The 13,876-nt window shown below is 33.7% G+C and overlaps 1 protein-coding gene across 1 annotated transcript in view; it reads right to left on the reverse strand.

Annotated features, from left to right (window-relative positions):
• LOC148307685 (cell growth regulator with RING finger domain protein 1-like) overlaps positions 1-13,876 on the reverse strand; it is a 44,257-nt gene that overhangs the window by 27,356 nt on the left and 3,025 nt on the right. Inside the window, exon 2 of the mRNA XM_088262966.1 lies at positions 5,092-5,249. Coding sequence (XP_088119092.1) covers positions 5,092-5,249 — 158 coding nt within the window. The remainder of the gene's footprint in view (positions 1-5,091; positions 5,250-13,876) is intronic.

Consider the following 13,876-nt stretch of genomic DNA (forward strand, 5'->3'; position numbering starts at 1 on the left):
AAATGACCCAGTTCACTCGGAAGTGTTACATGAATTACCTCATAGCGGTACACCGAGATGAACTATTCCACGGGAAGATTAACGATCCTAAAGTTTAAATTGGTAATATAATAATAGCTACAGTCCGCCATTGAACACTATTGTACCGTAAATATAATTTCTACCAAATGTCTTCGTATGTAGTGTGTACAATAAACAATAGAAAACAAAATAATAGATGGTACACTTCTATTTTTTATTGACAAATGAGAGATTTCAACTAATGATGGGCATATTCAGACGTTAAGAAACAGGAAACAAGGAAACTTAATGAGATTTATGTATTGAAACTCCAGAATGCCCATGTGCGACAGATTGAAGCAATTTAGCCTGACTGCTTCAAACTGCTAGTCTGTTTCCGCACTAATACTTTTCATATATTTTTATTGAGTTTTACTTCTTTCCCGTTTTTTTAGCGTTAATTTAAGATATACATACCATGAATGTCAGAATTCTTCTTCTTTAATTGATCAAATATTCTTAAATACGTTATTTTTTCACGGATGTATGTTATTTTCCTCTTTCTGCGGCATTACTTTTTCATTAAGCATAAAATAAAATAAGAATACGTAAAAACATATTCACATTTTATTTTATGCTATATCTTATTCGATTCCCAGGAGGGGGTCAAATAAGTGCTTTTAGACTCTAATATTAATTCAATATTACCCTGAAGCGGAGGGCTGATCACCTTTCCTTCATGTGTTAACAATCAAGATCACACTGCGTTTATATGATGCAGTGCCCTATGCACCATCGAGTGTGGATAAGGGTAAGAAGATGAAGATGTTATGTAATACATTTCTGTACATTTTATCATTTTTGGGTAGATAAAGCTTTTGTGGCGTTGCGTATATTGAAAAAAATATGTGATCAGTTTTCGATTTTGATTGCAAACATCGTTTCCTCGTCGAGAGTTCATTTTGGTACCATATTTTTTTTCTCACTTAGAGCCGAAAGTAGACCAGCTTAGGTTGTTGATCTAAAGGCAGGGCTGTCACAACTTGGTGTGGTTCACGGCAGATAGCAACCAGCGAATCTACCGCGAACCTCCAGCAATGTTGCGACAGCATTCACGGTACATTGGACAAAACCTTCAGCAATAATTCTTGGTCACGGGTCTTGGTTTCCATAAGCCATAAAGCCGCGCGCAGTTACTTGTAACCGATATTACAAACTTAATCTTATCATAACGAAATCATGATTACACACTAACCTATTTAACAAATAGACATGTTTTATGAAACCCGTGTATGTGATAAATAATTTGTGTTATTTGCATGCTCTTGTAGTGGCTATCCTGACGAAGAGATGGGGTCGCCTCAAATTCGGTAAACTCGATATCTTGTAATTTTTATAATTTTTAATTTATTTAATATAGATATAAGATTTTTTTAAAATCATTTGCTAGACATTTTTACTTTTCACAATCTTAAAATTAGGCTGTTCTCTCCAATAAAGAGACTAAGCTTTTGTGCTTGGAGAGGGACTTACACTCATTGTTCATTGTTTATTTACTAACACAACAAAAAATTTGCTACCGCATTTCTCATCAAACAAAGGATTTCTAGAATACAAGGGGCATCTTCGGGATAGTATGGTGTTGTAAGGGTGGCTCAAACGCCCGTTAGACAAGCGCCGTGGTGTAGTTTGGTAGACGCTCGGTTACGAAACTGGCGTAGAGGGTTCAAGTTGCAAGTGCAAAATAAATTTAAGAAAGATTTATTTTCAATTGGTCTGGGTGTTTGTGATGTATTTTTCACATATACCTTCCCTATCCTTACTGTCCTACCTCCAGACAAGCCTCTAAATGTAGAAGCATGGCTATTTATTTCTTTAAAAAAAAAGAAGAGACAAGGGTAAAAAAATATGCGTTAAAGTATAATTCGTTTATTAACTTTTTTTCAATTTCTGGCTAGCACTCGATGAAAAAATATGATTTTTATCTCTCGATACATCAAAAATTGACAGTCATCATGCAATGTATGAAAAATAATAGGCTGGTAGCACGAGAACACATTTGAAAGAATTTCGTTATTTAAAAAAAATAATCGTTTTTAAGAACCGACCTATATATGTCATGCAATAAATTAATTTGCGTTTAAGTAGTAGTTGAACTAAAGCACGGTCAATCATCATATCTCGAAATAACTACAAATATCTTCTTTATTTCTTCTTTGTTAGCCTTCTGTCCTCTACTGCTGGATATAGGCCTCTTCCGTATCCTACCATTTCATTCGGTCTGTTACTGTTTATAGCCAGTTTCTACCCCCATAGCGGCTATGTCGTTCAACCATCTTTTTGAGGTCTTACGATGCCTCTTTTATTTTCCCGAGGTTTCCATCTCAAGATTTTAGGAGTCATTTAAGAAATTGTGTCGGGTTGTAATCCCGCGGTTAGTGTCGTGGACTCTTGAGTCAGAGTTTCTGGGTTGGAAGCCACTCTACCACGATTTAATAACCTATTTTTAATAATGAGCCGCTTAGGTTCACACAAATAATATGAAATTGAAGTATTTTTGTAAATAATTAGAACACAAATACTTCTCTTTATTAAGAAAAAAATATCTGGAAATATAGAAATAAGAACGATCTCGCGTCATGTAATTTTATGCATTATCTGTGAACAACTGATACCCATTGTTTGATAATGATACCATTAGAAATGCACATATTCACCTTTGATCATCTCTATGGCCCTCCAGAGAAGTGGCCACTCGAGAAAATACAGTGGCGGCAGTTTACTCGGTCAAGTAGGTACTGGTGCCTCTTCAGCTCTCGTTATTTTTTTCTGATACACTTTCATCATAATAAATCATTGGATACGTTAGGCAAAAAGTGTTAAAATACTGTATGATAATTTAAAGAGAAAATAAATGTCACAATATTTTATATATTACCACAATTAGGCAATACACTCGAATTCATCATACTCGAATTACCCAGATGGGTGATTCGCGCCTAAACGCGTACAGTCGCGTTAATTCGGGCTGTATTGCATTATAAAGTATATATATAATCAAATCATTTTTTTATGTAGCTTATAATTTGGTTATTTATTTTTATTCACAGCATTTTGTTTTATTTATATATTTAAATTTTATGTACAGAAAAGAAATAAGTACATTGGCGGGCTTATTGCTAAAAAGCAATATCTTCCAACCATCCAAAAACAGACAAGTGATATTGATCAAAACGTTTGATACCATATAAAGCTGTTTGCAATCAAAGTACTTGAACATTAAAAAACATAAATTACGAATTGATATTTAAAAAAAACATGGATTACAAAAGAAGATAATAAGGAGGGCAAAGGAAAAAGGGAGTTTAGGGAAGGAGGTAGAGGGAAAAACTAAGGGAGGAGGTATGATGGACAGTTAGGATTCTAATGATAAATAGTAATGTCTCAGCCGTTTCTTAAAAGTTATCAGAGAAGGTGCATTTTTTACAAGGAGAGTAATTCATTTCATAGTCTGGCCGCTTGGACAGAGAAGGAATTACTGAAGCATGATGTGTTATGGCGAGCAATGGAAAGTGATAGACCATGACATTTTGAGTGTGTCCAATATTATTCTTCTTCATCTATGTTGAGATGTCAAAATGTAAATATAACTCATAAGTGGAGAAAACTCAGATTTGTGAACAAGTATTTGGACACGCTCAAAATGTTGTAATATGAATTCATCTACGCCGAGTTGTAGTCCTATGGTTAGTGTCGCGGACTTTGAGTCATAGGCTTGATCCCACTCGCTCACAGCTTGACAAACATCTTTAATTTTATTCACAAGTATTTGAGTAACTGTATTAATTTTATTATTTTCATAATGATTACTTTTTACCGCTATTCGTATCTCGGTCAACGTGCGTATTAAATACTGGGAATTGGTCGCCAACGAGATCAACCGGCTGAACTTCTTGATATCGTAACATTGAAATTTTTATCTATAATAATAAACATGGCAATAATACACGATGTTAACTAACAGACCCCACCTCGATATTTGGTTGCTCTCCGTAATCACATACTATCGAAATATTGCAGAATATACGAAAATTTATATATATATATATATATATATATATATATATATATATATATATATATATATATATATATATATATATATAAATATATATATATATATATATTTATATATATATATATATATATTTATATATATATATATATATATATATATATATATATATATATATATATATATATATATATATATATATATATATATATATATATATATATATATATATATATATATAAGAATATATATATATATATATATATATATATATATATATATATATATATATATATATATAATAAATAAGTAGAATTTTCATTTCGGGAAAAAAAATGGTACTGAAAGTTGATATTATGGTACATAGCGTGGGTCAAGAAATAAAAGGAATTCATAATAATATAATAATGACTTATAAATGCAAATAACTATCATAAAATAAAAACTAACACAATATATCATCAAAAATATTTTAAAATACTGCTCATGATCGTCTTGTAAATCAAAAGTGCAACCAGTATTCCCAATAAATGGAAATCGTAAAAGAGGTACATCAGGTTGATCGATATTTTTTCGATGCCAAACGCTTGGTACATCATATTCATCATCACTGGAACTAACAGAAGATACATCGCTTTCATCAATGTCCCTTTCATCCAAATTTGTATTAGTTAAGTCGCAACTATATTTTCTCTAAATCCAGGCAACATTTTAAGTTAATGATTTTTTGCTTAAAACTTCGTCTGTGCATTAAAAAAATAAGTTTTTCTTCGAAATAATTATATAGTTTTTAAATGAAGGAAGTCATTGAAAGGTAAGGAGTTAAAATAACATAATATAGTTTTTCCTTATAATCTAAAAAACAAAAAATCCAATAAACATTTTTTTATTATTTAATCTAGAGCACACGACCAGCCCTCAGCGCGGCTGAATGCATTCTGATTCAACGTTTAAGATTAAATTAGTAGTTGCCTTTAGAGGTTAAATGAGTAATTGAACCAAGTCGGGTTACTCACCAGCGTACGTAGACTTGGAGGAGTCGAGCAGCTTGAAGGTGAAGGGGATGTGGACCTTCATCATCTTGATCTGCGGGGCGCGCATGGGAGGGGAGGAGCGGTGCAGGGGGGCGCGGAATATCATCTCCTCCCCGTTCATCCGCAGCACCATCATGTTCCTGAGGCCATCACAAAATAACAACATCCATATCAATGGGATATCACAACCATCGTGCCAAATGTATAAGCAGCTTTACGTTATTCATGCAACCGGACTAAAGGGTGAGTGGTTATAAACTAATATTATTAACATTTTTGTAAATAAATAAATAAGTAAAAATGACTAGCCACAAAGTAAATGCTTTAAATATTAATAATATTGAGAATATTCCAATACCCTATTACCGGTCAAAAGAGGGGCGGACGCTTATATATATATATATATATATATATATATATATATATATATATATATATATACCCTTCTATATATCGAATGAGATTCGACATTGGACTAGTAAGGGTTAAGGTTCATTTATATAGAGGTGTCAACCTTCATTAGCAGGACCTCCTGTTTTGGCACACTGAGTTTTAAAGCCGCAAGGAGTCATCCGACGATCACAATGGTCACCCATGTTCGAGAAACAAAAGACCAACGAAGGCGAATGAATCCTTCACAAGGCCGTTTGGCAAGTGCGGGCTATTGATTAGCACAATATCGCGGCGTGCATAGCAGATGAGAGAAGCCCCGGCCGACGCGGTTGGTCAAGGTGAATCCGAAACAGGTAGACTGGTCACCTTGTCCACGAATTACTGGCCGAATCCTAATTACTAACTGTTAATGGTCGAGGCATGACCAACCAGGAAATCTCGCCACTTAAATTGAGCCGTTGGTGCAAAAATAAAACGCATAAGGTGGAAAAATAAGAATGAAGTTTGTCAACAGAGGCTCTTTTACGACTAAGTCAATGTTACACCAAAGAGAAAATACTGTGTTTAGTATAAGGGTCTCAAAGTGTTATTTTCTTACGTACATACTAAAATGGTTTAGGAAACACTTGTTTTTGTAACACTTGAGTTTATTAATGACTACTAGTTTCGGAGGCTAAACTTCCACTGTCAGGTCTGAATAATATATGTTATTATTTAGACCTGACGATGGAAGTTTAGCTTCCGAAACTAGTAGTCATTAATAAACTCAAGTGGTATAAAAACAAGTGTTTCCTTAATCATTTTAACATGTCTTACCACGAAAGTAAAGTAAATGCCGAAACAATAAATAAAATACGTTCGTACTCGTATTTCAACGTTAACTCTTCATTTACGAATGATGAATGTTAAAAAAAAATACTGATGGATCTAGGTATTATCACATTTTGATATTAACAGAATCAAGACTTTTGAAAATAAAAATGATGGGTGTAAGTTTATAGTAAAATAATAATAATAATAAAACCCTTATCCGCACCCCAATGGTGCATAGGGCACTGCGTAATACAAACGCAGTGTTATCTTGATCGTTTACGCATGAAGGAAAGGTGATCAGCCCTCCTCTTCAGGTACCAGTCCAGGGTAATATTGAATAAATAGTACATTAAAAAAATCTCTAATATTTATTTACCCCCCCCCTGGGAATCGAGCCCGAGACCTCCAGAACGGTAGCCGAGCGTACTGAACATTACACCACGGAGGCGAACAAAGGCGCAGGTAGTAAAATAAATCTATGAAAATACTGCAAAACGATCTAACTAATCGCCGAGGTGAAGAGACGAGCGGAGGATAAAGACGGATGGAGACCAGTGGCGTGTAAAAGTTTTTAATCAGGTAAGGTTAGGTTGGGTTAGGATAAGACATAGTAGGCACTGGTCGTGTTTCTGTAGGGAACGCGAACAGTCCAGGGTAGGCACTGCTTTTCTGCCTATATAGAACGCACGCCTCTGGTGGAGACTGACCATGAAAGAAGCAAATCAATCATCACAAAGATTGCATCAGAAAATGATTCCCCTACTTAACTCATCTGTAAAAAAAGATTATTTTTATCGTAGTGTTTAATATGAAGCAATTAAAATGTAATTGATTCACATGTATTTTGTATGTAAGTGTATGCAAATAGCATGACTAAGGTGAAAAGATTTCAACAAACAAAAAACATAAGTTAGATTATGAGTACCAAAACAAATTACATTATTTTTCTACTACACTATGACCCAAATGTTATATAACACGTGATTACGTAACTAAAATCATAGTAAAGGACGTAATAGTTCACGAGTCACCCGAGTAATGGAGATTACCTTTCCGCCATAGAATATAATTCTACCCGGCAAAAAAGAAAATCGGTTGAATTCACCATTCAAAATCGTGCGTACTATAATGATGGGCCGGAATTGAGTAGGCAATGTAATAATTTCAACACGTACATTTAAAAAAAAAACATAAATCTAGCTTCTACTCTAGAGATCAACAACTTTAGTTCCTTACTACATTTTAAGTGTGTCAAAATACTTGTTCACAAATCTGGATTATCTCAAATTAAAAGCTTAAATAAAATAAAAATATTTTCTAACGTTTCTCAAGTACGTGAATATAATCCAGGATTCGGACCTCACATACAAATGAAAGACTTCTGATTAATAAAAAGCTTACCACATCCCACCTAGATGTCTCTAGTGACTCTCGCAAAATCACGCGTTTCGTCCACCAGTAAAGAAAGTATTTTATAAAATTAAACAACTTTGTTTTAACCACTTTTTTTATTATCAGTACACTTTAACCTACCGGTTTCGACAAGAACCTTGTCATTATCATCGTTTATTAAATTCTAAAACATTAAAATACTCATAATTAATTACATTCCCTTACCAAAAACAATACTTGCACGCATCCGAATCTATAGTCAGTGATGCGTCCTATTGCGAAATTTTTATCACTTTTTATGAAAATTGCAACCAAATGAATAAGACGTACAACATGCTGGTAGTGATGAGTATTCTTTTGTTTTTTAACATCTCATCAAAGATGAAGAAGAATATGGAAGTCTGGGCATTTACGGGGCTGACGACCGTCATAGACTGATTAAAGTGATCACTTTACACACGTGTAACATTCACTAATTCTACCCATTATTGACAACCACACTACTCAAATTCTTGGAAGTTCTATATAAATGAACCAATTTTGAAACATTATTCTTGAATCACTAGAACTTCACTAGAGACATCTATTGGTGAGATGAAAAGAAGCTTTTTATTGAGCAGAAACTTGACGTGGTGAAACCACGTTTCTCCTCTAGCCTGGCAAAAATAATCAATTATCAATCGTTTAATTTAATTAGTCTTAGAAAAAAAAAAAAAAAATTCTGTGCGCACAAATATTTTTTATGGCTCCGACCTTTTATAATTTACCTGTCGTAAAACTAAAATGTAGTTAAAAGGTTTGAATCATAAAAAAAACTGTCGCCAACCCGCTGGCCTTTGTAAAGATATTTGCCGATGGTTCTTTATTATTATATAGCGCAAATAAAATTAAATGTTTGCTAATTGATGTCTAGACGTTGAAAATTTTGGGGGTGGATACAAGCGCACCGTCAGCCAATGAAAAATGGTTTCGAGGGCGTGATCTTCAAGGAGAGAAACCGAATATAACGGGAAGAAATCAGTGGGATCGCTCTCTTGGAAGCCGGGACTTGGAAGCCGGCAGTTGGCCGGAAAAGAGTTGGTCGGAATAGTCTCTTGGAAGCCAACAATTGGAAGGATCAGTTGGAGGGAGTAAGTCGTAAGAGGAGATCGACCAGTCGGACGGCTGGTCAGTCAGAAGACACAGAGAAGAAGAAGAGTTGGAAGGAGCATTCGGGAAATCAGTGGGATCGAGGAGTTGGAAGGAGCAGTCGGGAGAGATCAGGGGGATCGAGCAGTCGGGAGAAATCAGTTAGAAGGAGCATACCTACACCAGGTTTTAAGACTTAAGTGAGGAGAAGAGCGGGAGCTCTACGCAGGGAGAGAGAAGATAGAAAAAAGGGATTTACTCATCCGGAGTATCAAAAGCAGACCCACGCCGGGTCATAAGCCTCAAATTAAGAGCTGAAGCTCTACTAGGAGAAGAAGAAGATAAGAAGCAAGAATCATCGCACGGCGGCCCGTCATAAGAAGAACCTCATCCCAGCATCCAACGGCGCAGCTTTTTCCCAAAGGATCACGGCCACCCCAGTATCACGGCGCATCTTTTTCACCAAAGGTTAGAATAAGTTTAATTTAAGATAGGATTAATTAATTTTAAGCTAATTTAAGATAGCAATTTAAGATTAGTTTAAGTTAAAGTCGCTTTCGTATAATTTTGATATTTTTAATTAAATTAATTTAAGTATATTTTTTGTGCAGAATTTTCTTTCATCTCCCTACCCCTCCTTCTAATATTCCCAAGGTATATCAGCTTGATAAGGTGGGCGACGTCAAACTCTTTTATTAGTATGTGAGGTCCGAATCCTGGATTATAATCACGCACACGAGAAACGCCAGAAAATATCATTTGCATTTTTATTATTTAAGCTTATAATTTGACCAGATAATTTATTTACATATGAAAATATATGAATTAATATGAAAATAACTCCTGCAATTGGAGATGATCCAGATTTTGTAAACAAGTATTTGGACACACTCAAAATGTTGTTAGTATTCTTTTGTGTTACAAACGACTGCGGCTTGCCAAAAAAGTGACATCTCAGAAGCGGAAGAATTAATGTTACCAACAAAAAAAAGAAAGAGATACGAACAAATTAGAAAGAATAATGTTGTCATGAAATCATGGGTTTTGAAACAAGCTTATGAAATCGATAACAAAAATATAAGGGAACGAACTCCAATAGAACAACATTTTTTTTATCTTTTGACAAATAAAATAGTCGGTTTTTGGCTCCGTGGTTAGTGCCGAGGATTCTCGAGTCAAAATATCTAAGTTCGAGCCCATTCTAACGCAAAAATTTAACGTTTTAATTCTTATTTTTGATAACGAGGCGCTTAGGCCCACGAAAATGTCACGAAATTTAATGTCTGTTACTAAGAACACAAATATTTATTTTTTATATTAAATGTTAAAATCAAACACGAATTTTTAAAGTCTACTAAATTGTATTTTATTGTTAATTTTAATATAAACACATTAAAATTAATTTGTGACAATTGTTACAAATTATATTTTTATGTGTTCTTAACAATGAAATACGATTTGGTAGACTCCAAACATCAGTAATTGATTAAAACATTTAATATTTAAATTACAATGGAGTTCTACAAACGCCAAATCTATAAACAAATATTAATTGTTAAAATATGTGAATTTTAAGGAGCATTTAAGGGTTCCATTCCTGAAAAACTTGTGATAGTTTTTCGGACGTCTACTCACAGTTTCTTAAAAGTTATAATACTAGGAGCATATTTTAAAGGGCATTTTCAAATAAGTTGACATCGATTTCGCAACTTTCAACCACGAAATCACATATCTTGGATTTCGTTGCTTTCTCTAGGATGATAAATGGAAAGTGACAAGAAATTATGAAATATCAAACGCAAAGTACAGTACAGGAGCAGGGGCGTGCATTCCATTAGGCAGAAAAGCAGTGCCTATCCCAACTTACCCGCGTAACATGTAAAAACGCAACCAGTACCTACCCTACCTTACTAAGTAAAACCTTTTTTTTTTTATCGGAATTGAATTTATTATTTAGCTTGCTTATTATGTACAAGGTTTATAGATCATTCGTGGATTTTTGTTTCTTCTAACTAAATAAAGAAATTTCATTTGAATCTGTGTTGGGAACAGGAGGGATAATCTAGTGTGGGTCAATCAGGAACATCTCAGAATTTGCTCATTGCTGGGAGGAAACCACATAAAACTCCTCAGGAGAAGGCGGACTATTGACTGTCATCAACAGACCTTCCGTTCCACTAGAAGAGGGTTTGGCATTTTGTGTCCTAGCTTGGTTTACGGTAGTAAGTAGAACTTAGATTCATATTATTTTTTGTCATCTCATCAAAGATGAAGAAGAATATGGAAGTCTGGGCATTTACGGGGCTGACGAAAGTCATAGGCTGGTTTAAGTGATCACTTTACACACGTGTAACATTCACCAATTCTACCCATTTTTGACAACCACAGTACTCAAATTCTTGGAAGTTCTTTATATATATGAACCAATTTTGAAACATTGTTCTTGAATCACTAGAACTCCACTAGAGACATCTATTGGTGGTTTGAAAATAAGCTTTTTATTGAGCAGAAACTATTTTATTAGTATGTGAGGTCCGAATCTTGGATTTTGATCACAGACATGAGAAACGCAAGAAAATATCATTTTCATTTTTAATATTTAAGCTTAAAATTTGAAAATAAATCCTGTAATTGGATATAATCCAGATTTTGTGAACAAGTATTTGGACACACTCAAAATGTTGTGAAGAACTTAGTTACCTACCTTTACTGCCTATCCTAGTAAGTAGTACCTAGCTTACCTTACTACCTACCTAGTAGTAGTAGAGGTAGAGGCAGTAGACTGCCTGCCCTAATTAATTCTCTGTGCACGCCACTGTACAGGGGGATTATAAGTTTAGCCTTGAATTTGCACAGCTGCATATTGTTACAACAATAATAATTATCGTAGTAAATGGAAAAGCGTGGCCATTGTTAAAAGGTTTAAATAAAACAAGTGGTACGCTACATATGATTTCGTGATGGAAGGTCTCATTACCGTTTTAAGGTTAATTCAATGCCACTGATTAAAGCACGTGGTGACGATTTAGATTATTTTATTATTTAGTTTCAATGTATGCATATGTACCATATTACCATGTTAGTTTTGTACATATCGCTCACTCCTTTCAAGAACGTCATAAATCAAAATACTTGATTTTTCAGGAGAACGTTTTTAAAGTTAAAAAATATAATACAATGTATTAAAAATAAATATCAAGCCAGTTATTGAACTTTTTACTGTGCAACATAGAACATTTTCTGGGCATTCCGAAAACATGCACAACTGAAAATTGACGATTTTTTATTTATGACGTTCTTGAAAGGAGTGAGCGATATCTTACCAATACAAATAAGAATGTAAATTTATATTTGCTCAAAATCTTAAATCTTCCAAAGTCGTTCTCCGATTACTTCAACTAATAATTTTAATTTCTAATTTGAACATAATATTGCAGTTGATTTATGTTTACGTAAAACAGTATTTTTTACCACAATGGTAGCGCCATCTGTTGATTATAAAGCAACAAACGCAAGACCAACAATTTATCATGAAGTACTTTTTGACAGTAGCTGTCACTTAGCACTTTCAATGTTTTCGATTGCATAGCTACCATATTTCATAGATTTTTAATATTTTCATTGCTTCATAAATCATACATATTAGAAACGTGTGCTTCTATTTTCTTTCTTTTCCGATTAGCCAGACTGAGTCACAGCAGCGCGTGGCCAGGTACAACTAGTAATAAATATATTAAAATTACTGTACGTACTTAAGGGAGAATTCTTAAAATTCAATTTTAGAACGCGGACGACCACGCAAGTGGTCGGTCGTGCCTTCGCATGCGATTTTTTTTTTAAATATGTATTTTTGGGATTCGACTTTTATACAATTTATATATTTTTTTTAAATAGATACCTTTTAACAACTCTTTTTTCTTTTCAAAACCATATATTAATTTCGAAGAAAAAGTTGTTATTTCAATATAAAAATGGTGTTTGAAGAAGAAAAAAATTAATTACGTAAAATGTAGCCTGGATTTAGAGAAAATTAGGTTGCGACGTAACGAATATTGGACCTTAAGAGTAAAGAGAGAAAAATTTCTTGATATCTGGTGATATTTTTTATATGAAACCGAATAGACAGTGTGTACTAATTTATGTTAATATAACATACATATCGCTCACTCCTTTCAAGAACGTCATAAATCAAAAATCGTCAATTTTCAGTTGCGCATGTTTTCGGAATGCCCAGAAAATGTACTATATCCCAGCAAAAGCGGGATATTTTTAACTTGATATTTACCCGCTACACGGCAGAAAGTGTTCTTTTTGCATTTTGAAGAAAAGGTATTGTTTAATTATTTTTTCAAATATACTAAATATTTTTCAAATGGAGAAAAAACTTTCAGGTTTTACCTAAAAAGATCTGTTGCACAGTAAAAAGTTCAATAAGAGGCTTGATATTTATTTTTAATACATTGTATTATATTTTTAAACTTTGAAAACGTTCTCCTGAAAAATCAAGTTTTTTGATTTATGACGTTCTTGAAAGGAGTGAGCGATATGTGTACTACCACTACTAAGCCTACTTTCAAAATCCGCCAGATCCATGTTAGTCGATTTTACAAAAAATGCAAAATTCTCCGGGTAACATTTATGTTTCAAGATTTGTCAAAGATAAAATATTATGAAATAGAGAATTTGCCATTTTTTTTTGAATTTTTTCAGTATTTTAAAAAAAACGAGACACAAACCGATAATGACGTCATCTTAATTTTTGACCTATCCCCGCTCTCTGATTGGCCGATATGGGTCAAAAGGCAAGTTTCATGAATATAGGGGAATTTGAAATACAACGCTGTTTTTAAGTATTTTTAGCAGGGTTTTCAAGCATATCAATATTTTATACAATGAAACCCACAATTGGCATTTTAATAGACTTTTTTTTTTTAAATCTTATAAAATCGGATCTGGCGGATTTTGAAAGTAGGCGACACATATCTTCAATGAGTCATTTTCGCGGTTTTCAGTGTGTTAGTATACATTCGTCAGCCAGGAG

This window comes from Brachycentrus maculatus, unplaced genomic scaffold (genome assembly GCF_059751285.1).
Source record: "Brachycentrus maculatus isolate JH-2025_06_01 unplaced genomic scaffold, ASM5975128v1 h1tg000195l, whole genome shotgun sequence".
NCBI lineage: Eukaryota > Metazoa > Arthropoda > Insecta > Trichoptera > Brachycentridae > Brachycentrus > Brachycentrus maculatus.